Here is a 25,757-nt window from a genome sequence, read left to right as displayed (position 1 = left end):
ATAAAATCCCTTCCTATGAACAAACAAACGTTGTTCGGTATTACCCCATGTAAGTGTCATCACAATACCCATTGTTTGCTCAGGGCACTGCAGCCACTCACAAGCAAGCTAAGTGAACTACAACTCTTACAACTTAAACACGGATAATACCATGTTGTTTTGTAGCTCGAGAACTTCGGTATTTATAAATATCGAACGGCAACCACTTAAAAATATCTAGTTCTTGCAAGTTGTATGTTTGCTTATCGAAAAAGTCCAAGGGCTGCCCTGACGCCCGAATGTCTCCTCCAAAACCGGACATCCGGCTGCAGATTTCTATAAATTTGGTCCCTGCAATGGTTCGGGTCATTTACAGAAAGTTGATTTTGTTGTTGGAAAGACATAGCAACAGTCATCAGCATGCGTTGTATCTTTATGTTAGCACTCGTCCTCGGGACAACTTCGGCCGCTTCCATTCTCTCAATGCCAGATCTTCCTAGTAAGTCAAAATGTAAAGTTTTTTTTATTTACAAGAAACATTTGTAACTATTAGTTTAAAGATGTAAAAAAGTAAAATTCAAATCATTTTACTTTTTTCTAGGCATTTTGAATGGCGGTTCATCCATGGCAACTGCTACCGCATTCGTGAAAACCGGAGGCCCAGAAACCTTTCTTTCCGACTCCGGGATCAGCAGCTCTTCTTCTGCCTCAGCTTCTGCTTCCGCCTCAGCCTCCGCTTCCGCATCTTCTTCCTCAACATTCTCCATCGATCCATGCGTTGATGTCAAGGTGAATTTACGTTCTTTTATAACTATAGTACTGGGAGGTAAAATGGGACACTTTTAGCACATAATATCCAAATATCCTAAATATGTTTTAAACAATTAACAACGGTTTATGGGAGTCGTGAAAATACGGTTTTATAATTCTTTGAAAATTCTTTGTTTACTACTAAATGGAACGAGAAAATGGAACGAAAAGGTGCCCCCACTCTACTATATATCTTAACTTGTTTTATTTAAAAAATAAATCAATATGAGTAAACTTATACTGTATGTTGGGTTTAGCAGCTACGCTTTTATTGACACTTTTATTTAAGTGGTTTTTTCGTTCATTTAATTGACCAGATCTCCGTTAATTTATTCGAATAGATAAATAACAAATTTATCATCAGGTTGAAGAAGATGAACAAGTCCCAGAAGAACCTTGTATTACCGGACCAATCGAACTCCGAAACACTGTCATTACTGAAGATGGCGAAACCGTCACCGCTGACGACGACAGAATCGTATGGAAGACCCTTACCGCTGCTGACCTTTCCGCGCCTCTCAAGACAGGTTACTTCAGACGTCGAGTCACACCAGCACCCCGTGCGCCATGTGTCGACCTCGTTACAACCCTTGCGCCATGCGCACCACCAGTAACCATTTTCAAGCCATGCGAGCCAGAAACCCTGACCATCCCATGTCAAACTAAAGTTGTCGACCCATGCATCACCCCTGTTTCGATCCCATGCCGACCAACTATTCGACGACCATGCATTCCACAAATTCGACGACCATGTATTCCACAAATCCGACGACCATGTGGACCAAGCTTTAGACGACCATGCTTTGGTCAACGCCGAATGAGCGCATGTGCCTCTGCGTCTTCAAGAGTGTCATGTGGACCATCAATCCGACGACCATGTATTCCACAAATCCGACGACCATGTATTCCACAAATCCGACGACCATGTATTCCACAAATCCGACGACCATGCGGTCCAACCATTAGACGTCCATGCGGTCCAACCATTAGACGACCATGCGGTCCAACCATCCGGCGACCATGCGGTCCAACCATTAGACGACCATGCGGCCCACAAATCCGACGACCATGCGGTCCACAGTACCGACGACCATGTTACCCAAGTAATTAACTTAATATAATAACTAGTAATGTGATTAGCGCGCACACCCCAAGACCTGAGAGTACTGGTTCGAAACTTTACGCTGCTGCTATTTAAGGCTTGCATCTTTTTGGCAAGACACTAAACTTGCTCCAACCGAGCCATACATTAAACAATTCCCTACTAAGTTATATGCGTGGTAACTCGTGAGCGTGCACGAGGCGTGTGGAACAGAACACCCGTGTTATAACGACTGTCATCCCGCCTCAAGTGTTGTTAAGACGTTTGATTAATTTATACAGCAAATAAAACAATATTATGTTACAGCTCGTCGATGTGCACCAGCTCCATGCGTACAAATCGAAGAGCCATGCATTGAAGAGCCATGCATTGAAGATCCATGCATTGAAGATCCATGCATTGAAGTATTGGAAGATCCATGCATTGAAGTTGTAGAAGATCCATGCGTTGAGACTTTAGAAGAGCCATGCGACCCAGTGCCATGCGTTGAAATCGTTGACGAGCCATGCATTGAAACCATTGAGGAGCCATGCGTTCAAATCGAAGAGCCATGCATTCAAATTGAAGAGCCATGCGTACAAATTGAAGAGCCATGCGTACAAATCGAAGAGCCATGCGTACAAATCGAAGAGCCATGCGTACAAATCGAAGAGCCATGCGTACAAATCGAAGAGCCATGCGTACAAATCGAAGAGCCATGCGTACAAATCGAAGAGCCATGCGAACCAGTCGCCCCAGAACCATGCGCACCAAGCAAGTTCGACTTCAAATTCCCAGATATCTCCAAATACTTCTCTGGCAAGCTCGGTTCATCATCTAACGCATACGCTTTATCTTCTGGCTCCTACAGCGCCTCCTCATCCGCATCTGCCTCAGCCTCCTCTTCTGCCTCAGCCTCCTCCTCTGCCTCAGCATACTCTACCGTAGTGAGTACAACTGACATACCTAGGCTATATAAAGAAAACTAAACTGCATACATATATCATATACAGATACCTCAGCTGTCTTAAGACACCTATGTCATAATCTGCCTACTGACAGGGCAGAATATGTTCTCATGATCAAACACTGCCTATATGCCTAGGTTAAGTCTAGATAATGTAACTTTTTTAAAGACAACTATGGTTATATTTTTATGTTTCATCCACCCTGTGCCCGTTAATGTAACTTTGTTTTTTACCTTTCAGTACTAAGCCGTTGTTCAGAGCGACAACAAGAGCAGACGTAGAGGTAAAACGACAACATATTAGGCCCTTTGTAAAAGTTCTTTTAACTTTACTTTTTTTCACAGTTAGAAAACGTAGAACCGTAGACGAAGAAATACACAACGATGTTACTGCTCCATCACCTCAAGAGGCCCATCTTCGTAGTTTAAAATACAAATGGCGTGTTCTCCCCTTTACCTTACCTCTCCTTCTCTATCTCCTTTCTAATGCTTTCTTAAATCTTTGTTATTTCGCAGTTCGTTACATCTTCCTCAAGTAGGCCTATCTCTCTGGCTGTGAATTTATGTTGGCGTAGTGGCTTCGCTTAATAAACTGCTTCTCTTTAAAGCGCCAAAGAAAATAAACGGGTTTTGTTTAAAATGAGAAAATAGAAACTTAATTACACCTTTGCAGTTAATCCAATTATACAGGTTAAGTTCCGAATAAGTAAATATCTAGTGTAAAACCTGCGACCCTGAGTTGTGTAGGGCACAGTCCGTATATAAACATGTTTATATAGTAGGATGGGGAAAGATGGGACACCTTTTCATTCTATTTTCTCGTACATTTTGGTAGCAAACAAAAAAACATTCAAGGAATTATAAAACCTTGTCCCCGCGACTTTCATAGACCATTGTTAATTGTTTAAAATCAGGATATTTATATATTTCGTGCTAAAGGTGTCCCATCTTTCCCCACTATATACGCACTCTGGCGTAGGGCATGGGCTATATGGATCAATATATAACCAATTACACAACTAAATACTTGGAAACTCTAAACAAATCATGTTTTGATTAAAACAATAATGCTCATATTTTTGTTTGTTTTTTAATTGTTTTAGTACTCCCCTATTAAAGTGATATGCTTGCCCTGATCTTGTCCGTTCTAATTTTCACTGCGGGCCATTTAAATTTTAAAAATCAACAAAATGGGTGAGTTGTTTAGTTGTGAGTTACCATAAGGTTGCAGCAAGTTAAACGCTGAATTAAAATTAGAACCAAATTAGTAGTTTTTATAACACTGGTGGGCAGTAGTGAAGAATCTTCCGGTACATAGCAGAATATGCTGGTGGAAAGTGTTAGTGGTTATAGGGTTTAGAGGTTAGTGGTTAGCAAATTAGGTGGGGGGAAGACTCTTCACTAGCACCCACAGGTGTTCTGTTTTATTCACTTCGTGCCTGCTTACGAGTTACCACGTATAGGTCGTGGGTTATTACGAGTTACATTTGCCATTTACCAGTTACAGATAACGTGGGGGGAGATTTTTTCACAAGCGCAAAAAGTAGATTCTTTATTTGTTGCTTTCAGTGAATATATTCAATCATAGTTGAACTTGTTTTATCTGATGTTAACAATTATTGCAAATATTGGTGACATAAACACCTCTAAAGAATAATCTCAATATATATTGAGGAACATGGTACGACAGCCACAAGTGCATTCACCAGGTAAACAATAAATATTACCGATATTTAGAGAATTCACAAATGAATAAATGTAACTTGCTTTATCCTTGCGTGGTTGGAAAACAGCTGTCATTTTAACACAGGGGGTTCTGTTTCATACACCTTGTGTCAGCTTCGAGTTACCATGTATGTTACTTTCTGTTTTATTTTTAGATTATTTTTTTCTTTTTATTTGGCTGATAATTTGGACAACCCATTAGTGGCCGCTGGATTACAGCAATTGCCGTTAAGTGTCTTACCCGAGGACACCTGCACCCACAATAGTAGCAGCGACCCTCTTGAACCCATTATATAATAATTTTACAGGTCCTTCAACCAGCAGAACACCAAACAAATCGAGACATAGCCAATCTTCTGCCTCTGGTTCTGCCAAGAGAAAATCAAGTCAACCAAAGAAAAAAACTCCAGGTATCCCAGTGTTTATTACCCAAGCTCTACAAATGCGTCATAGATTTTTAACCAAAACAAATTTTGTAGGATGACATTGTTAAAATACAGATACACTAATGAATCATTTTTTTATTCTCTCGTTTTTCTAAAGACAAAGGAAGAGTATGCTGCATCAAAACCATGCATATTTAAGTTTTTGTCACTCCTACATTTTGCTCCACAGTTAGGAAGCCGAGGAAAAGACCTGGTGTACAAGTTTTGAAAGATATTCGCAAACTACAATCCACTACCAACCTTTCTATAAGAAAACTCCCTTTCAGCAGAGTGGTTTGTTACTTTGTTAAAGTAGTATTAATTTTTCAACTGATGTTCTGTGTACAGGCCAAAATGTCTGTGAAGCACTTTCCACCTTTTTAGGGATGGGCAAATGCATATATTTATACATTTCACATTTAGTGTTTAGTCTAGTATAAATATACATTTGCTCAGCCCCAAAATAAACATTAATGAGTCACCCATGAAGTTACATGCTTGGTAACTCGTAAGGGGCACGAGGTATATGAAACAGAACACCCGTTTATAACGACTGTCGTTGCCCCACCACGCAAGGATAAATAAGTTACATACGTGGTAACCCATAAGCGAGCACAAAGTGCATGAAACAGGAATATCTGTTTGAAACGACTGTCCTTGACTTTATAAATGAGAATAAATAGATGAGATTTAGTAATTCATTGCTTATATGTTCTGTATTAACAGGTGCGTGAAATACAGTACAAAATTAACCCACGTATCTCTGCATGGCAAAGCTTGGCAATCCAGGCTCTGCATGAAGCAGCTGAAGCTTATCTTGTCAGGTTTTTCGAGGATTGCAACCTGGCAGCCACTTTTACAAACCGTGTTACTGTCATGACTAAAGACGCCCAGTTTATCAGGAAGCTGAGGCATAGAGATGGAACTGAATGAGACATTAGTTTTTAACCAACCATCATGGACTGCTTTTATTCGCGTTATTGTAATAGTCTGTGTTTATATTTTAACATAGATATATTTACACACTGCCATGTATTGTATCCAAAATAAATTGTTCACTGTTTTTTTTAGTTCGCCAAAAACAACAACTTTTTTAAACTAAAAAGGTTCTGTTTTATTTAAACTGTTTGATGGAATAATTTGGCACAGGATTTCTGGGTTTTTTAAACTAAATTGCATGTATCAATGGACACCCGACACTCAATGGCAATTACCAGAAGGTAATTCACCTTTAGAAAATGAACTATTTGTCTATCAGTATACATTAGCAAAGATCAGTTTAAAAGCACCTAGGAAAAATGAATCAACAGCAAAACGACTGTCATTAAACACACAGTAGGGTAAAACTACTTAGGAAAAGTGGTTGTTAAACTCAGTTTGCAGATTGAGTCAGAATCCTCATTAAATCAACCCAAAATTTAGTAATATGTAGACCATATGGTTTTATAACAATTTATTTTGTGTATAATTCTTAATACTACAGAACAAACTTGTAAGTGCCGTGATATCTTTAGTTTGAAGACCCCTAAATTTAAAAGTTCACTGTAATACAATTTTTATGTACGGCCGTGACCACGTGATGCATAATCATTAATGCGTGTTAAAGCATGTTTTGATTTTTTGTATGTAGTTATCCTTGTTTTTTTTATAGTTTTAAGCAAGTATTATGATAATTTAAGGTATTTTTAAACAGATAAAGAATCCTCGTTGCTCGTTAAATGTAAGCATTGGTTTTTACGTTGACTGGTAACGTATAAGATAAACGGACACTAGTGGAGATTGAATAATCCTCCGGTACATACAGCAGAATAGGCTGGGGGAAAGTGTTGGAGGTTGGTGGTTAGCAAATAAGGTGGGGGATTGTTCACTAGCACCGATAAACGTAGACCTAGTGTACTGTAAAACTTTATAGTGTAAACTTGTATATGTCTGGTGTTGAGCATTGTTTGGTATTCTATTTGCTTGTGGTTGTTGTTTAAGTGTTTATAATGTATTCTACAGGTTCATAATAGCCTAGGTGTATTATATTTGCATTGACATTAGATTTCGCATGCCAAATACCACAAACTGAATGTTGACCTGATTTATTGGGTAGTTTGAATTTGCCAAGTAAAGGAGCTCTAAAAGTTGGTCTGCATTACTAATAAAGGATCTTTAAAGTTTGGTTTAGTTAAAATTTGCACCAACAGCAAAACAGCATACAAAAGAACATTTGAAGGAATTCTTAAACTTGGTTTGAAATGGAAGAAGAACAATTATTTGGGGAGGATAGTTCCAATGATGATGATGGTTCGGATCATGAAGAAAATCCCGCAACGGAAGAGGGATTGTTTGGAGGGTCCTCCCCCGAAGAGGAGGATGCGGGGTCAGATGAGGAGCAAAACGTTGCAGGGTCAGATGAGGAGCAAAATGTTGCAGGGTCGGAGGGAGAGGATCAGGGATCAGATGAAGAGGTGCAGGAGTCAGGAGAGGAGGAAGGAGGAACTCAGGAGGAGAATGAGGAATCGGGGAATGAAGAGCAGAGTGGGGAATCTGGAAGTGAACAAAATGAGGCTGGAGGAGCTTCAAGTGATGAGGAACAAAATGAGGGAGAAGGTAACTTTTACTTAATTTCGCCCTGTTTTATATTATCACTTGATTGGCCACCCTGGCGCAGTGGTTATTGTATCTGCTTGTAGCCCGACGTGAAGTATGGAAAAGAACATTCACATTATAACGACTGTCTTTACCCCTCCACGGGAAGATAAATAAGTTACATATGTGTAACTCATAAGCGGGCACAAGGTGTATGAAACAGAACACCCGTGTTATAAGAGCTGTCGTTGCCCCACCAAGTGAAGATAAATAAGTTACATATGTGGTAACTCAAAATCAGGCACAAGGTATATAAAAGAAAACACCTACCTTTTAACCACTGTTGTTGCGCTGCTACGTTGCCCTGCCAAAGGATAAATAAGTTACATTATCGTCTAAAACCAACCTTTACACCAGGCACCCCTCAACCCCAACAGTCAGGTAGTGACAGCGAAGATAACGAGGAAACAAACACAGCAACACATGAAGTGGAAGCCGCATCAAGTGATGAATCAAATCCACCTGAAGGTAATATCATATTTTACTTTATTTTATTCAATATTGTTTGTGTCTAAACTTGTATTCTATTTAAAAAAAATTAAACTATTAATATATCAGTATTCCAAGAAACCAAAAAATGTTTAAACTATAAAATAATATTTCCCTTGCCATAAAATAAAATAGAAGAGACCATTGGATCAGGTGAAGTCTATGAGTCTACTCCAATTTTGTATTCAATACACTAACACTCATATTATATTCAGATCAAGAAAAAGTGAGCAACTTATTTGGAGATGCTGATGATATTTCATCTTCCGATGAAGAGAAGCAAGAAACAGGTGACTGCTTTCTTTATATATATCTATGTATATGTTTAAAGTTATTACATCACATGTCAGATGTCAAGTATTTGTCAAAAACTTAGCACAAGCTCTCATAGCTTCGATAGCGGACAATTTTTTTAGACAATGTTTATTCAAATGGCAGATGGTTGTCCTTTAAGATCACAAAACAAAAAGTTCCCATACTAGTTTTCAAGCTTTTTTATTCCAGTTGAAGCCATGGAAGAAGAAGAGGAAGAAGAAGAAGTTGTTCATCGAAGATCAAGGATTACTGATGATGAGGATGAGGTGGAGGAACAACAGGAGCAAGAGAAGGAATCAATGGTCAGAGTAATTTTTAATTATATATATATTTTTTTTTTTTTTTTCTAAAAAATTTTTGTTAATGGAGATTTTTTTGTTAACATCAGATAGAGTTTTTTGTTAACAATAAAGGCATCAAACTTTTACACACAGGTGGCAGTTATAACATAACTGTTAATATATTATTTTAGTTATTTCCTTAAATACGATAACAAAGAAAAAAATTAATTTAATTAAAAAAGGAAAAGAAGGAAATTGGCAGTAATGTTTAGTGATTAATGCAGTAAGTATTCATGTGAGGCCTGCCCACCCTGCCACCCCAGGTTTGGTGCCTAATTCTGTACATGGATTAAGTGACATATACTTTCGCCTTTTTATTAAAAGTTAAAGACTTAGAATTTTGAATAAAAATTCCTTGGTTTATCTGCCCACCCTGCCCCCTTAGGTTTACGGCCCGTGATGAAATACCTATTACAACACCACCATAATCACAGGAGACACGAATTGAAGTGGAAATCCCGAAAATAATGACGGACCTTGGATCGGCGATTCATTTCGTGAGGTTTCCCAACTTCATTAGCGTGGAGGCCCGACCGTTTGATCCAGCTGTATACGAAGATGAGATTGAGGAAGATGAGTTGTTGGATGAGGAAGGAAGGACAAGGCTCAAGTTAAAGGTGAGGTTGGTGGGCAGGAACCGCAGGATTATTCTGTATGTATTGGGAAGCTACACTACAGGATTTCTTTATTTTTGGCCGGGAAAGTTTAAAGCTGTGGAAAATGTTGCTAGAGTAAAATTGTGCAGATATTTTGCTGCACTTATGCTAAATACTTGTGCTGCTGTACTTGTACACACCCTATTGGGTTGTTGAATCTACAATAACGTTTGTCACACCAGCGGTGGCAAGCTAAATCAAAGTTATTTTTTGGAAAGAAAATGAAATTGTATTCCTGCTTTTGCCTTTTAATAATATTTGTCTTTCCAAATTGATTGTGTTGTGCAAGAATATGTTTTTAAGGGTGACCATTTACATTTCCCTTTAAAATACCACCAATAACTTTACCACACCAGGTTGAAAACACGATGCGTTGGAGGAAATACGTTGATGAGAACGGGATCGAACTTCTTGAATCGAACTCACGATTGGTGAGGTGGTCGGACGGTAGTTTGTCACTTCATCTTGGGTCGGAGATATTCGATGTCCACCAGATGTCGCTACAGGTTAGTTTTAAATTACTAGCCCTCAAAATTTAGGGAAGCTTGAAGAAGCTATTACCATTCTAACCAAAGGCGCCAGATTTGTATTTTTTGAAAGAAAATAGGGTGACATCGCAGTTACACTTATAGTTGTCAAACATAGGGAACCTCATTAATTAATGTGGTGAATGCAGTATACTTTGGCCCTGCTTGTTTGTATAGACAACTAACACCAGGGTAAAATCTGGGGTGACATTGTTAAAATGCAGTTACCCTCATAGTTGTTAAACATAGGAAACCTCATTAATTAATGTGGTGAATGCAGTATACTGTGGCCCTGCTTGTTTGTATAGACACCTAACACCAGGGTAAAATCTGGGGTGACATTGTTAAAATACAGTTACACCCATAGTTGTCAAACATAGGGAACCTCATTGATTAATATGGTGAATGCAATATACTTTGGCTCTGCTTGTTTGTATAGACACCTAACATCAGGGTAAGAACTATTTTGCACTTTAAACTTGAGGGATAAAACATATAACGTCACTTCTGTTTCAAACATTTCACTTTAGACACCCTAACATTACATTATGGTTGTATAGGCTTCCTGTAGTATTCTTATATCTCTCTTGAAGTAATCTTATATCGTAATATAAGATTGTTATTCCAGGGCGACCACAACCATTTATTCATCCGACAAGGAACCGGTCTACAAGGACAAGCCGTATTTAAAACAAAACTAACGTTCCGACCGCACAGTACCAAGTCAGCAACTCATAAACGAATGACAAGTAGGTTAGCCATGAGGCATAACCAGAACCAACAGAAGGTAAATTATATTTAATTCCCGTTATGTTCTCTATAACTGTGACTAGGTGGTTAGATGCTTGCAGCGTAAAAAAGATGCATCAATCAATACTTAATGCTAATAAGTATATAATATGTGTTTCCTTGGCCAAGCCACTTATTGGACATTGCTCCAACCCAGTGGTCACTAAATGGGATTTAGGCCAGAGTTGGTTTATTACCCCAACAACGAGCTTTAAATTCTATAATTTTTTACTAAGTTTTGGAAAATTTACTTGTATAAGTATATTTATATTTACTCATCAAGGAGTTTTCTATAATTTTTTCCAATTCTCAATCTTTTTTATTTCAGGTCCGGGTCCTCCCAATCGCTGGTCAAGATCCGGAGTCTAGAAAAGCTGCGTTGTTGAAGGAAGAGGAAGATCAACTGAAGGCTCATATGCGGAGGGAAGCACAGAAGAGGAGGATGAGAGAGAAGTCTCATATGAGAGGGCTCTCATCAGGATATCTGGAGGAAAGGTGATGTTGTCATTATTGTTATTCTGGTTGATCTCGTTCTGAGGCCTTACAATGTGGTTTGGGACGTTGAACATGGACCAGAGTTGACCTATTACCCAGAGAACATAGGGATTTCAGTAAATTTTAAAAGTCATTTTTTGTGATGGGGAGGATAGATTAGTTGCATTATTATTATTGTAGCGTTTTATTAGTTTTTAGCTATGCGCGATTGTTTGTTTTTAGGAAAGGAAATAATTTAACGACACTTCAACATAAAGTCGTCCCAGAATGAAGGAGTTGGCCAATCACCCCAAAAGTTGTAGTGTTTTAAATCGGCAGGATTGTTTATTTTATACATTTTAACACAAAGCTTTTCCACTTTCAGATACGACGACCACACAACTAACGATGACGATGAAGAAAGTGTATCGGCTCTCAAGAATCGATTCAAATCTGGTACGCAGAATGTTTTAGATATAACTGAAAGTTTTATCTATGTTTAGAATGTCACCCATACAAAAACAATCACAAACCAAGTTACATATACAGTAACTCATAAGCGGGCCTGAGGTGTATGAAACAGAACACCCACGTTATAATGACTGTCATTGCCCCGCCATGCGAGGATAAATAAGTTACATACGTGGTAATTCATAAGGGGCTGAAACAGAACAGCCATGTTAACGAATACCAGCTACACAAGGATACTTAAGTCACGCATGTGTTAACAGGTAAGGGGGCACGAGGTGTGTGAAACAAAACACATGTGGTATAACTTTATAATTATAAATGCATCCATGACCGTGCAATCCTTGATACCACCAATGGTGCACATATGTAATCAAGTTTACATATTCTATAGTGATAGTGATTGTACAAACATACAAATTACCTCATTATTACACCTATGTTATAAACTTGAAAGCTGTAAATTTAAACGTAACATATATTAATCTTTCCACCCATAGGCCATCCTTTCTCACACCGCGACAAGATATATTCATCGGATTCGGACACCGAGGTCGGGCGAAGATTGATGAACGCTAAAGATTTAAGTTCAGATGACGATGATGACTTCATAGAGAAAGGTTAGTGATGTCATAATGATATTGTCATGTCATATTGATGGTTCGAAAACATAAACCACTAAGTTACATACGTGGTAACGCGTAAGCAGGCACAAGGTGTTTGAAACAAAACACCCGTGTAATAACGACTGTTGTTGCCACACCACGACTTAAAATGGTGTTATAGCAATTATTTTTTCAATAAAATCAGGATTACAATAACTGTTTTATTAGATTTGTGAATGTGTTAATAAAAGCCCTTTAAAAAAAGTTTTTTTTAAATGTATTTCAAATTTTAACTTTCTTTATCGTTTGTTGAAAATTGCTCAGGAGCCAAAAGACGAAAGCAAGAAGATGGGGAGGGGAGGAAGAAGAAATATATTGTTAGCGATGAAGAGGAAAGTGAAGATGAAGTTGGAGATCAACATGGGGAGGATGTGGAAGTTGGGGAGTGATGGGAAGATGGCTTAGGATCAATGTTGGGAAATGACAGTGAGTTTATAAACACACGGAGTGCGTTTGCTGAGTAAGCAATGATTGAGTTGTTTAGTTACGTCAATCGATGGTTATAACTTATATGACTGGTTAAGTACTGTTGTGCTACCAAAAAAGGGTCGAAAAAGCAATTTTCCTAGTAATAATGAAACAAACAGTTTTATCCGCTACAATGTGATAACTTATCAATGTAGATTAAGTTGTTTTGTTTGTCTATCGTTGGTTATATTCTATAGCCTCATGCTATCAAGGCATACCTTATGAGCATGGGGTGTAGGAAATAGTTTTCCAATTATATTTACTACGTATTGGTCGAACAGTGAATGCTGTTGCAATGTAAAGTTGTACCTTCTTATTACTTCAATCGTTGCGTTAGTTATAGAATGGTTTTCTACTGTTATTTGATTAACACGGGAGTCAAAAAGACGGTTTTACTAATGGTGCAGAACCTGAGCTGTCTGACAGTACAAGTGATATTCCTTTAGAAAAATGTTTCTTGTTACAAAATTTGTTTGGAACAGATATGTTTGGAATTTTCTCCATTATTTTTTCTGTTCAATTTTTTAAAACTTTTTTTTAGAAACTGTTTCTCATTTTTGCATCAAATTTTGTTAAAATATCAATATAGATATCAAGAAATGTTTCAGCCCACTGAGTTAAACCTATTGAAACAAGGTAGTGGCTTGCAGTTTCATATTTGCAGTCGGTGTTTTCGGGTATGATTATGATTTGAAAAAAAAGACAGCGCAGCACTGAAGAGTTATGAGTCTGAGTGTTATTTTTCATATTGTTTCTTTCTATGTGGATGAGGTTTTACAGCAAACCCAGAGGTAGTCCATCACCTAAACATTGTAAACACACATTCTGTTCTACATGGGTGAGGTCCTACAGTGAGGCACGCCATGGGACCTGAGATTTAGATCAAAGTTGACCCATTACCCCAACATTGTATATGCACGTTCTATTCTATATGGGTGAGGTCCTACAGTGAGGCAGGCATGGAACCTGGGATTTAGATCAGAGTTGGCCCATTACCCCAACATTGTATATGGATAAGGTCTTACAGGGAGGAACACATTTAAATCTGGAAAGACACAAGACACGCAAGAGAACCTGGGATATAAACCACCGCAATATATACTCTGCCAATATACCTGCCAGAGTTGGCAGGTTTTGCCTCTACTAAACTCAACTAATCTGCTCATTCACAATCCAGAGAAATTGAGTTGAATTTTGTTTATTTCAATACAAACAATCCACGATTATTGGGAATTTATAGAAATCTAATAAAATCACCTACAGCACATACCACTTGGGTAATATTAAAATTACTACAAAAATGAAGATTGACACTCTTACAATTATACAGAAGGTTGTATATGGAACATATAGTAGGGTGGGGGAAAACGGGACACCTTCAGGCTTCAGCACATAATATCAAAATATCTTAATCCTGTTTTAAACAATCACCAACGGTCTCTGGGAGTTGTGAGGATACGGTTTTATAATTATTTGATTGTTCTCTTTGTTTACTACTAAATGGGACAAGAAAACGGAATAAAAAGGTGTCCCATCTTACCCCACTCTAGTATACATGTACATATGTCACTTTACAGTTTCCCATCCTTAACATTGGTGACAGCATCATGTACATTATCAACAAAGTATTCCATGTTTGATGTGGTAAGCCCACACATGTTAATACGACCGGATGAAAGAAGATAAATATGCCGCTTCTTTAAGTACTGAACTTGGCTTGCTAAAGATGGAAAGACAACAATTAATCCTGTGAAAATGAGGGGCAAACAGTCCTGTTACATACACAGACAGTTCGTGTCAGCTTACAAGTTACCACAAATATAACTTGGGGGAATTGTTTTTTGATAATTTGGACAACTCCCAATTAACCATTGGGTAAGAGCAATTGCCGTTTAGTGTCTTGCCAAATGACACATACACCCACAATGGTAGCAGCGACAAGCCTTGAACCCATTACCTTTGGTAGCCACTGCGTACTGATTGAACGCCAAAGTATTTTTAAAGATTAGTTACCATTGAGTCCTGTGAAACTGAACATTCCAATCTGGTTGATGATATGGTCCCAGTTCCCTGGTGTTCCCTTTGCTCTCAACTTTGAATGGAGGAGTTGTCTCATCTCTTTGATACGAGAAGACATTGTATGTAAGTTATCAAGCCTGGGTTGAAAGATATTGTGATTAATTTGCTGTATGCAATACAAAGTCTCTTTTCCATATGGTTGAAGTCCTAGCAAGCCAGAGGCCTTAGGATTTAGTTCAAGAGTTGCTCATTTTTCTACTATATATTCGAAAGTTTTAGTGACACATGTACATTCATGGCTTTTATAAATAGGGTTTTTCTCTCTGAACTTGAAGCACAACAACGCGGAACGCCAATAATACACATGACATTAAATCTTAACACATCAATAAACAAGCACACACAAACCAAATAACATTACACAGCCTTAGGCCATGAATTAACGGAGTAACAATTTCTGCCTGTTTGGCACCTATAAATAATCCCATAAAATTGCAGTTATAAACCAATTTCTGCATTTTAAAAGCTTTGGCGTCTATAATTACCCCTTAAAATTACAGTTAAAAATAAATTCATGCATTTTAAAAAGTTTTGCGCCCATAAATATCCCCTTACAGAAAGATTGATGAACTTACCATTCTTGTTTAAATGCAGGATTGGCTAATGTAGAAGCCACCACCCTAGCACCATGGTGTGGGGGGTTGGAATACATGGCTCGGATGATAAGCTCAACTTGTGACTTGCACCTTGATAATGTTGGGGCATCATGCATAACCATGGTTAAGTTGCCAACACGTTCGTCTATAATAAGGATAATATAATATAATTGTCTATTCGATTACAAAGATACAAGAATAGATAAAACCTAACTTTTTATGACATCGATAGCGAAGGTTAAAAAGGAATTAAAATGAAAAAACAGGATATAGCGACAAAATGACAGTCGTTAAAACACGTTTAAATCATAATTGGAAGACAACGTGCCAGTTATGCTTATTTGTTAAAGGTACAAGATATTAATATGTTTAGTTATGATGTTACTGCTTCAACTGTTAAGCCAAATGAATTGTGTTTTATAAGGGATATATATTTGCTTAAAATGACATCATCGGTCTCTAATTATACAAAGCCACTACAGTTGTCATTTAGGTCATTTAACTTTTAATTATTGATTGTTAATGTTGCCCTGAGGGCTCATATGTAAGTTAGGGAAGATAATTTCTATCTTTAAAATGTTCTTGGTCGGGAAATAAAAGTTATTTTAAAAATCCATAAACAACGCTATTAAATATTTCATTAAAAGTTTTTAAAAAAATCAGTAAAATCTTTTTTATTACAAAATGCGTTAAATCACCCATGAGGTAAAATATGTGGTAACTCTACTGGCATGAGGTGTATGAAACAGAACATTCGTGTTATAACGGCTGTTCCTGTCCCACCACTATGCAAGGACAGATAATTCGTGAGTTGACATGACTGAGGTATATGAAACAGAACACCCGTGTAATATAACGGCTGTCGTTTCCAGCCACGCATGAATAAATAATTTATATACAACTTAATAACTGTAATAAACCCTGTGAATCTGAGACTCATCTTGAGCTCATATTCCATTCATTATAACCACTTAACCATTCTAATACCACTTACTGTAAAGTCCGAAATTCTTAGCGAATGATTGACAGATGAGGACCTCGAATCCAAGATCTACGAACATCCTCGCGCTGTAAGCATCCACATCTGGATCGCCCGATGCAAATCCTTGGTATGCGCAGTCTAACACTGGAAAGATGTTTCGCTCCTTGCACGCCTGGAGAGAAATGAATGTCATAACTTGTCCTTGCATAACTGATGTTGCAGGCATGGACACAGGTTGAAGTTTTATACATTGTTAGGTTTAGTTATGTTGTCACTGCTTCAACTATTAGGCCAAATGTATTGTGTTTTATAAGGGACATATATTTTGCTTAAAATGACATCATCAACCTCTTATTTTAGAAAGCCACTACAGTTGTCACGTCATTTAATGTCATAACTTGTCCTTGTATAGCTGATGTTGCAGGCATTATGACACAGGTTGACGGAAGTTTTATTACTATATTCTGATTCTTGCATGCCTTGGGAGAAATGGATATAACCTTTTAACTGTAATAAATTGCATGAATCTGACCCTGATTGTGCTTATAGTTATATAGCAGGACGAGAAAACACAGTCAGGATCTGGTGTTCCGTAATATGTGTTATGTTACAGACTGCATGCCTGTCAATCAATGTCATTACTTACCTTTGAAAAGCTGATCTGACAGACGTTATAACACAGGTTAAAAGGTGTTTATTTATTTTTGCATGCCCGATTATGGGTCAATGGGTGAATGAAGAAATGGATGTAACTTAATTATCTTTAAGATATATATGTTTCATAGCAAATACCTTCTTTCTGTTGGTTTATTACATAAACTACTCGCACCACTAGGCTATTTCTACCTTATTGTATCCTTGCACTGAGTTAGATTATAGACAATTCTTTAGTAACCACTAGATTGAGACATAGTCTGCTAAGTGTCTTGCTTAGGATATAGATAACCTTACCTTTATATAGATAACCTTACCTTTGCTATTCCTTGCCATTGTTCATGTGTTGGATCTACACCAGTTGGGTTATGAGCGCAACCATGGAAGATAAAGATGGAATACTCTGGTGCGTTTAACATGTCTTCAAGCATGCCTGGGATATTATTACAAGTTTAGATCAAGGTTACTTAACCTTCAACTCAATGTGGGATGCATTGTTTACTTTAACACCAAAGTATAAATAATATTATTTCATTATTTGTGAAATCTCATTAAGCTCTTGAATTTTTGGTATAGAAATTAAAAACGATCTATTTTTACTGGGAAATCCCATGCATTGTTGCACAGCTGTTCGTATATCATCAAATTCAAGTCAAACAGAGAAATAATAAAACAAAAGGCCTAGTTTGTACCTTTATAATCCAAACAACGGTCCTCAGCGTCCCAGTATCTGTAGGTTCTCATGTCGGTGAATCCTGCATTCTTAAACACTGCAGTCTGGTTGCCTGTTAGTGTTATTGTGGTCATATACAGGAATACTTAGAAATGGACAAGTGTCTTTATTACAGCTAGACCATTGTCATTAAGTAATAGACCAGTTCAAAACAAGTCACCAACAAAGTTACATATGTGGAAACTTGTAAGATGAAACTGTTGTTTTCCGAAGTGTATGAAACAGAACACCCGTGTTATAAATGGTTGCAGTTTCCCGTCATGTCAAGATAAATAGTGGTTATTCATTACAGTGTTAATTTTTATAAATTATTGTTAAACTTTAATTTAAACTGTTATATACGAATACCACAACAACCATTCAAACATAACAACAACGAAACACAAGGAAAGATACTCACCCCACGTTGGGCTCGATACATAAACAGGCGTTGACTTTTCACGCTTGTTGTAATATCTGTAGAGAAACTCGGCAGCCAATCTCAATGCACCGGTTCCACTGATGGATTGGACGCCTCCTGCCTGTGTTGGGAGTAAGGTGAGGTTTTTGCTTTGTTAATTACCTGTATACAATGGGCCAATGGGGTAATGGGCCAAGTCTGGCCTAAATCCCAGGTCTTCACGGACCTCACCCATACAGAACTGTATACAAGGAGCTTACTATGTTACTTCTTTAATTTTTAATGGGCAACAAGAGTCGTTAAAACACAAGTCTTCTGTTTCATATACCTCATGCTCGCTTACGAGTTATCAGGTATGTAACTGTGTGGGTGATTTTTAGCTGACAATTTTGAAACTCCATTTGTGACCACTGGGAGCATTTTGTTAAAAAATCATTCAATAAAACGCTCAGATCTGATGAATGCTTTATTGCATTAAAAAAAACTAGCTGTTATCTAACGACAAATAATCACCCTCAAAGCTACATACGTGGTAAGCAGGCACAAGATGTATGAAACATAACAACTGCTTAAAGATAAATAAGTTACATTTATTCAACCACAGGCATGCAAGTATCAGTGTACAACAAATTTCATTGTCTCGCCATGGGGATAAATAAGTTGCACTGATTCATTCAAGACTCACTCTGTTTTCAAGAATAGCACGCGAGTCTTTTCCAAGAATCAGCTGAGTTGCTAATTCACGGAAACTTGGCAAGCCAAGTATTGGGAGATATTCGTGGTTTAAAGCTGGATCGATCGCCATTTGTGCTTCAACTGACCGAACAACTGGAAGCACCCATGGTTCACCTTCATCAGTTCTGTATGCTGTAATGTAATGGCAATGTTATATAAGGAACAAGAGAGTAAATTAACAGCCAATTGAGCAGAATATGGCAATTCCTAGTGAGATCTTCTGCATGCCGATGTTTATTTTTGGGTGTGCATGAATTGGCATTGATGTGTACAGAAAGGTAAGCACAATGGATGGCCCAACTGATTCAGCAATATTTATGTTGAACAATCAACTATTTCATGTGTACAAGGTACAACAGATGCTTTAACACTTATTTAAACAGGTTATACAGATTAGGCTGGTGGGAAGTGTTAGAGGTTGGTAGATATTGGTTACAGCCTTACAGGAGTTAGTGTTTAGCAGATAACGTAGGGAGAGGATTCTTCACTAGCACCAATGTATAAAATACTAGCTCTCAAGAAATAAAAAAAGTATTCCTGAAGAGTTTTACAGTGAAATAGTGAAAATCAGGATACCAAAAAAGCTTCAATGTTATGACATAACACTAACAGCTAGGAGTCTTCATTCTTTACTAGCATGAAGAATATGGACAGTTAATAAGTAATCTTTTGGCTGGTGAAAAGTAAAAGTTTTGGTCTAAAAATGTTCCTTAGTTGTCGTCAAAAATGCTCAAAAACTTGCTGCATCACCGTAATTGCAATTACACAGCGGCTATCAGTGAGGCCTAAGGAACATTTTGAGACTAAAATTTTCACTGGTCAACAGCTGAAGGATTGGAAAAGTTATATTTACCTCCAACGCCCAGGTTGATCTTCTTATCTGCATTATCTGCGTTGTAGTCAGCAGTCAACTGGAAAACTACAACAGGGGCAGCCAATTCAACATCAGCAAATAACGATGGTGAACTCATGCTAGTTATAAAGCACCAAAACAATATATACTGTAGATGGAATCTGCTGTAATTTAAAGGATTTCATTAAAAATAAACTTAATTACAAAAGTAGCATAGAACTGTCGGCAGAGAAAGATTTTTTTGAACAACCATTGCCCTACAACTAAAAAAATGTTTTGGTTTGATTATTCTACTTTATATCTAACCAATAAATTAATAAAGACCCGCAATTTACAGTCTTATACAAATATTACTTTGATTCTAGGTTTTTCATAGTGCTTTACGAAAAAACTGATAAGTAAACAGAATTTTACTATACTTGTTTTTTATTTTATGTTTACCAACATACAGCCTCACATAATATAGATTTACCAACTAAATGAGGGCAGACTATACGGTGTTAACGCCGCTTAGAACTCGTTTGCAGCTGTTACAATTTGTTCCATTTTGCAAAGCAAGCAAAGGTCGTATTGATTTTCCAAAGTAAGTTCACATACAAGTTGCGCCGACGTCTGAAATCGCTGTTTAGCGTTTGCATTGCCATGGCGATGGGGAGCGGAATTTTCCTTTTTTTATGTTTACCAGTAAAAAAAAAACAATTTTACAAAGTAAATATAAAATCTAGTTAACATATTTTGTCCGAAGTCATTAACCAACAAAAATAAAAAAAACGCTGTTTAATTTAAATAGAACGTGGAATTTTTGGTTCTTGGAATATACTTCCAAACTTTGACATCGCCTGCTCCAATGAGCGTATATAGGTACAGTGCATGCGAAAAAGGGGACGGCGGTGCTGCTTTAAATTAAGCGCGGTTTCCCTATAACGGTTTCATGTTTCAACTTACTGCATATACCGCACTGGCCGGTCGTATACTGTTACTGTGCAGTGCTGTTTTAAAACCATTCAGAAATTAGAGTATCTTAGTTGTAAAAGTTCGATGGGTATTTAAGTTATGGACACCGTTAGCATATGGTATCCCATATTTCCTGATCGTGTTTTTAACAGTTAACAACGCTTTTTTAGAGTAGTGAGTATACAGTTTTAGAATTAAGTAAATGTTTTTAGTTAACTGTTAAAGTTAAAGATAAAAGAGAATGAAAACCTGAATCATCTTACCCCAACGTAATATAAATGTTCTCTTTCTTTAGATGAGTATATACATCTAATCACACCTGTTATATTAACGTTAGGGGTATACAGTGTATAGTAGGGTGAGGAAAGATGGGACATCTTCAGCACACAATACCCCAAATATCCTGATCGTATTTTAAACAATTAACAACGGCCTATGGGAGTCGTGAGGATACGGTTTAATAATTCTTTGAATGTTCTTTGTTTACTACCAAATGCTACAAATAGAATAAATAGGTGTCCCATCTTCCTCCACCCTATTAAAGACATAAACAATAATTTCGGAAGAATGATTTCGTCGCTATCGTGGCAATACAGTTCAAAAGGGTTTATATTGTTTGGATAGCGTAATTAGTTGGAATTTATGCAGTCATTGGAAGGGTATAGCCAGCAAGCATACTGCGTATTTGTAGTGCATTTAAATACCTTTATAGAATAAGCCTTCAGAAACGAGCTATACTTGCTTAGGAATGTCCCCGTTTGGCTTATGTTATGGACGCAATCAAAGGTGTATAGAGTTGGGAAAAATCAAACGCTTTCCGAATTGGCCGATTGATATTATAGTAGAAAAATAGAGGAAGTGATAACCAAGGCAAATCAGACTGAACGGCCTATAAAGCCTCATAATGTTTGGCAGGTTCAATCAGGAAGGCATATTGTAAATATATATGTCATATAGGCATCTGTTAGGGCATAAATTGTTTAATGGTGTATCCCGCCCGTTTCATAGAACAAACAGCAGGATATACAGAACGTAATTGTTAATAGTGTATCCTATAACATACAGCAGGGAATACGGGATGAAGTTAGTGTAGCCTGTTTTATATACGATATGCTGAATGAATGTAACTTACTTTATCCTCGCGTGGCCGGAAAACGACAGTCGTTATAACTCGGGTATTTTGTTTCATACACCTCGTGCCAGCTTACGAGTTACCAAGTATGTTACTTTGTGGTTGATTACTTTTGGAGATTTTTTTATGTAATATAGGAGGGTAAGCCATACAGAATGCAGTTGTTAATAGTTTAGCCCGTTTTGTACATAAAGCATGGTAGACAAAACGCCGTTGCTTCAACAGTGTAGCTTGGTACGGTAAAGGTTTGTTTATGTTATGCATTCTATAGTGAGTTTACAAATAACGGAAGCGCTCACTTTCGTTTCAGTTGCTTAAGAACATAAAGCCAATAGCAAGTCTTCAATTTGTTAAGGCATGTGTTTGTGAACAGTTTATTGCAATTGATGGAGTGCCAGAATGCATAATGTAAACTAGATGTGTCTAATAACTTACACGCTCCATAGACGGCGTTGTTAATTCTTTGAAACACGATCAGGGTTTTTGAATATTACGTGATAAAGGTGTCTTATCTTACCCCACAGTACTATATTATGATCTGTATTCTTCGCTACTTTAATACTAAAAATTACGTAATATTATTACCAATGGTTGAATTAGCAAATTGCAAGTTTAGGTTCGTACTGTGAATTCGCTGTAATGTAGAAGCGACCGGATCACGATTCGTATCAAATACTTTAAAACAACAGCACAACTGGTTTCTACCGTCCCTGTAATTGGAAGAGAACAAGAAACATGGAAACTAGATTAGTTCAAGTTGCTTTCTTTTTAAATTTCATGACGTCATTGATGACGTCATTTTGCTACGCGAATAACGTTGCCGTAAACCATGTGACTTATATCAATGGTCCAGTGAAAGGATCATATTTTGGATACTCGGTGGCAGCTCATAAGCGAAATGAATCTACAACGTGAGTGATAAAAACAACCCCGATTTATTTTGAATATTTTAAGTATATCCAATTACCCGCCGAATGAGTTTAAATCATTTATTCTATATGACAGTCGTTATAATGTTCCGTTTCATACTCCTAGTGTTCGCTTACAAGTTACCACGTATGTAACTTTGTGGGTGATTGATTTACTGTAGGGCTTACAAATTGGGGAACCCATTAGACCCCTGGGTTGCAGCAACTTCTGTAATTTGTAATGCCCTAGAATACATATGCTCATAATAGTAGCAGCGCTGAGCAGTAGTAACCTTCAGTTTGGAAGCGAAGGCTGTAACTGCTGTCCCTTTTACGTAGTGTCTCAATTTAGGGAAAATCCTTACGGCGCAACAATTTTATTTTTATATCCTCATAAGTTTTCAATGTTCTGTTCTACGTCGTCGAAGTCGTACGCTATTTATACAGCGTGACCCGCCATGAAAACCGAGATTTAGGCCAGAGTTGGCCCATTTTCCTATTTTTTACATAATGAATGAATAGATGTAACTTACTTTATCCTCGCGTGGCCGGAAAACGACGGTCATTAAACACGGATGTTCTGTTTCACTCACGGACACGTTGTGCCCGCTTACGAGTTACCAAGTATGCTACTCTTGAAGGGTATATTATTTATCTCAAAAAATATTTTGTTCCAGAGTTTGGGTAGGAGCACCCAAGTATTCAGTCCCGGGAACCAACGATGGTTCGCCCACGAAACACGGTGCAATCTTTCAATGCAAAACAAACTCTGTTTTCCAAAATGCTTCTTCGTTTAGATGTTCAAATGTGGATTTGGAAAAGTCCATGAATTCTGATGCCAATGAAACAGGTATGACATTAAAACATCTTCTGTTTTCCATAATTCATATATGGTAGCTTGGGGTAAGATAAGACATGTTTTCCTTCTCCTTTAGTGTACCATTTGGTAGTACTAAACAAAGAATTTTATAGGATTGTATAACTGTATCCCCATGACTCTCCTGTTTTAACAATTGTTTATATTCTTGTCTTTTCAGTGTAAATATTTTCCAATATTTGCTACTGTAATCGAGAAGACAAATAAAACTCATTCCTATATTATTGTAGTAGGGTTGGGGAAGACGGGGCACTATTAGCACATAACATTCAAATATCCTGATCGAGTTTTAAACAATTAACAACAGTCTATAGGATAGGGTTTCATAATTCTTTGAATGTTATTTGTTTACTACCAAATGGAACGAGAAAATAGAATTAAAAAGTGTCCCATCTTCCCCACCCTACTATATTATTTGTATTAAAAACAGCAAGTGTACATCTGTACGTTATCTCTCTACACGTTTACTATCATTACCAAGTAATATTACCTTACAGAATTCCATGACCGGTTACCACTCATGGCTTTGGAGTCTTGTGATTTTGGTGGCGACGGTTTTTGTGGTTTCACCCATGATAACTTGTCAGATTTTCAATGGCAGATAACAAAGGGGTGAATATGTAAAACAGTAACAGTCTTGAACTAAGTCATGATAAATATGTATAGTTATTTAAAGTGTATCATCTCAATGAACACTAGTCCAGAGGTTATGGGTTCGAGGCTTAATGCTGCTACTATTTTGGACATATGTGTCCTTACGCACTATTTAGGCGTATGTGTCCTTGAGCAAGACAATTAATAACAATTGCTTCAAGCCAGTGGTCACTAATGGGTTGTCTAAATAGTCCGGCATACAGAAAACAATCACCAACAAGGTTAAATACGTGGTAACTTGTAAGCTGGCACAAGGTGTATGAAACAGAACACCCGTATAATAAAGACTGTTGTTGCCCCACCACACAAAGATAAATAAGTTACATTCATACATGGCAGGGGACTTAAAATGGTATTATAGCAATTATTTTTCAATAAAATTAGGGTTACAATAACTGTTTTATTAGATTGCCCTACTTACACTTAAGTCATTCCTGTATAATACACAATAAATAGATTACACTTTTTTATTTTAGATCAGGTCATCGTAATGCTTATAAGATTGACGATAAACGTAGAAAATGCTTCAAAAAAATAAATTTCAATGCTCGGCTGACGGGACCAATGGACTTCTCAGTTAATGGTAGGTGCAACATAAAAAGGTTCAAGTTTTTTTTAAGTTGAAAATTGAATATATGTAACCTATTTATCCTTGCATGGCAGTGCAACGACAGTCGTTATAACATGGGTGTTCTGTTTCAAACATCTCATGCCAGCTCGTGAGTTACCACGTATGTAACTTTATGTGTGATTGTTTTTCTATGTATGGGTGTCAATTTGGACAACCATTAGAGACCACTGTCTTGGAGCAATTGGTATTAATTGTCTTGCCCAAGGACACATATGGCAACTTGTACTTAAAACCATTTACCCTTCTTACTATCTAAGCACTTTCCTACACCTATTATATATTGATAGTGCCTAATATAATATAAAGATTCCCCAATTGTAGTTATCAGTTAACACTATTTCTTTATTAATCAAAATTCTGTTATTTCAGATTATTATCTCAACGCTGATTCCAACAACGCTCCTTTAGGAAATTCTAAAAAGACCATTTTAGTTTCGCAACCAATTTCCACTAAGCAAGGGCTGGTGCAATGTCTTCGATTCTGCTTCAATGCTTATTCTATCAAGGAAGCACACAGAAAGTTACATGTATGGTTGGAATATGAAGACGGGATAAAGCATGACCTGTACAAGTTCAACGGACCAAAGCAATTTGCAGGCCAGCATTGGAATCATACAGAACTTGAAATAAAAGGATCAAGAACTGGATTTTATAAGGTGATATTTGTTGATATTGGTATCATAACTTTGGACATGCATTTAATGCTGATTATGCCAGTAATATATAACGTGCTGAAGTGATATTTATCTATCATAT

General features: G+C 37.3%; 4 protein-coding genes across 6 annotated transcripts; 3 read left to right on the top strand and 1 right to left on the bottom strand.

The window, feature by feature from the left end:
• Window positions 1–300: 300 nt before the first annotated feature.
• On the top strand, window positions 301–3,478 carry LOC100179463 (proline-rich extensin-like protein EPR1). The gene is made up of 6 exons (XM_002128758.4): window positions 301–478; window positions 581–768; window positions 1,154–1,892; window positions 2,198–2,817; window positions 3,079–3,121; window positions 3,183–3,478. Exons 1-5 carry the CDS (start codon window positions 400–402, stop codon window positions 3,082–3,084), a joined length of 1,632 nt encoding a protein of 543 aa, XP_002128794.1. The 5' UTR covers window positions 301–399; the 3' UTR covers window positions 3,085–3,121; window positions 3,183–3,478.
• Window positions 3,479–4,333: 855 nt separating this feature from the next.
• Window positions 4,334–6,218, top strand: LOC100177125 (histone H3.3-like). The gene is made up of 4 exons (XM_002128874.4): window positions 4,334–4,546; window positions 4,871–4,972; window positions 5,178–5,281; window positions 5,714–6,218. The coding sequence occupies exons 1-4, from the start codon at window positions 4,516–4,518 to the stop codon at window positions 5,918–5,920; spliced, it is 444 nt and encodes a 147-aa protein (XP_002128910.1). The 5' UTR covers window positions 4,334–4,515; the 3' UTR covers window positions 5,921–6,218.
• A 774-nt stretch (window positions 6,219–6,992) lies between these two features.
• Window positions 6,993–13,420, top strand: LOC494392 (uncharacterized). 3 transcript variants are annotated; one of them, XM_026835339.1, is made up of 12 exons: window positions 6,993–7,410; window positions 7,558–7,582; window positions 7,979–8,089; window positions 8,326–8,400; window positions 8,615–8,727; window positions 9,201–9,383; window positions 9,779–9,928; window positions 10,578–10,736; window positions 11,067–11,233; window positions 11,598–11,668; window positions 12,181–12,300; window positions 12,610–13,420. In XM_026835339.1, the coding sequence occupies exons 1-12, from the start codon at window positions 7,228–7,230 to the stop codon at window positions 12,732–12,734; spliced, it is 1,482 nt and encodes a 493-aa protein (XP_026691140.1). In that variant the 5' UTR covers window positions 6,993–7,227; the 3' UTR covers window positions 12,735–13,420.
• Window positions 13,421–13,995: 575 nt separating this feature from the next.
• LOC100184965 (aspartate aminotransferase, cytoplasmic-like) lies at window positions 13,996–20,030 on the bottom strand. Its single transcript, XM_026835465.1, has 9 exons — window positions 19,846–20,030; window positions 18,943–19,124; window positions 18,258–18,378; window positions 17,817–17,909; window positions 17,442–17,557; window positions 16,483–16,642; window positions 15,468–15,633; window positions 14,827–14,969; window positions 13,996–14,533 (listed from the first exon to the last, which is right to left on the bottom strand). Exons 1-9 carry the CDS (start codon window positions 19,961–19,963, stop codon window positions 14,385–14,387), a joined length of 1,248 nt encoding a protein of 415 aa, XP_026691266.1. The 5' UTR covers window positions 19,964–20,030; the 3' UTR covers window positions 13,996–14,384.
• Window positions 20,031–25,757: the final 5,727 nt, after the last annotated feature.

Source organism: Ciona intestinalis, chromosome 8 (assembly GCF_000224145.3).
Source record: "Ciona intestinalis chromosome 8, KH, whole genome shotgun sequence".
NCBI classification, from domain to species: Eukaryota; Metazoa; Chordata; class Ascidiacea; order Phlebobranchia; family Cionidae; genus Ciona; species Ciona intestinalis.
Note: the sequence above shows the minus strand (reverse complement) of the source record. Positions and strands in the feature narration are given on the sequence as shown.

Coding starts and splice junctions, on each gene's coding strand:
- LOC100179463 (XM_002128758.4), top strand. CDS start 400: ATGCGTTGTATCTTTATGTTAGCACTCGTCCTCGGGACAACTTCGGCC. Junction 479..580: donor CTCAATGCCAGATCTTCCTA/GTAAGTCAAAAT, acceptor ACTTTTTTCTAG/GCATTTTGAATGGCGGTTCA. Junction 1,893..2,197: donor CCGACGACCATGTTACCCAA/GTAATTAACTTA, acceptor ATTATGTTACAG/CTCGTCGATGTGCACCAGCT.
- LOC100177125 (XM_002128874.4), top strand. CDS start 4,516: ATGGTACGACAGCCACAAGTGCATTCACCAG. Junction 4,547..4,870: donor GCCACAAGTGCATTCACCAG/GTAAACAATAAA, acceptor ATAATTTTACAG/GTCCTTCAACCAGCAGAACA. Junction 4,973..5,177: donor ACCAAAGAAAAAAACTCCAG/GTATCCCAGTGT, acceptor TTTGCTCCACAG/TTAGGAAGCCGAGGAAAAGA.
- LOC494392 (XM_009860881.3), top strand. CDS start 7,228: ATGGAAGAAGAACAATTATTTGGGGAGGATAGTTCCAATGATGATGAT. Junction 9,384..9,778: donor GGACAAGGCTCAAGTTAAAG/GTGAGGTTGGTG, acceptor TTACCACACCAG/GTTGAAAACACGATGCGTTG. Junction 10,737..11,066: donor ATAACCAGAACCAACAGAAG/GTAAATTATATT, acceptor TTTTTATTTCAG/GTCCGGGTCCTCCCAATCGC.
- LOC100184965 (XM_026835465.1), bottom strand. CDS start 19,963: ATGAGTTCACCATCGTTATTTGCTGATGTTGAATTGGCTGCCCCTGTT. Junction 17,558..17,816: donor CCGTTGTTTGGATTATAAAG/GTACAAACTAGG, acceptor ATAATATCCCAG/GCATGCTTGAAGACATGTTA. Junction 15,634..16,482: donor TAAGAATTTCGGACTTTACA/GTAAGTGGTATT, acceptor TCCTTATTATAG/ACGAACGTGTTGGCAACTTA.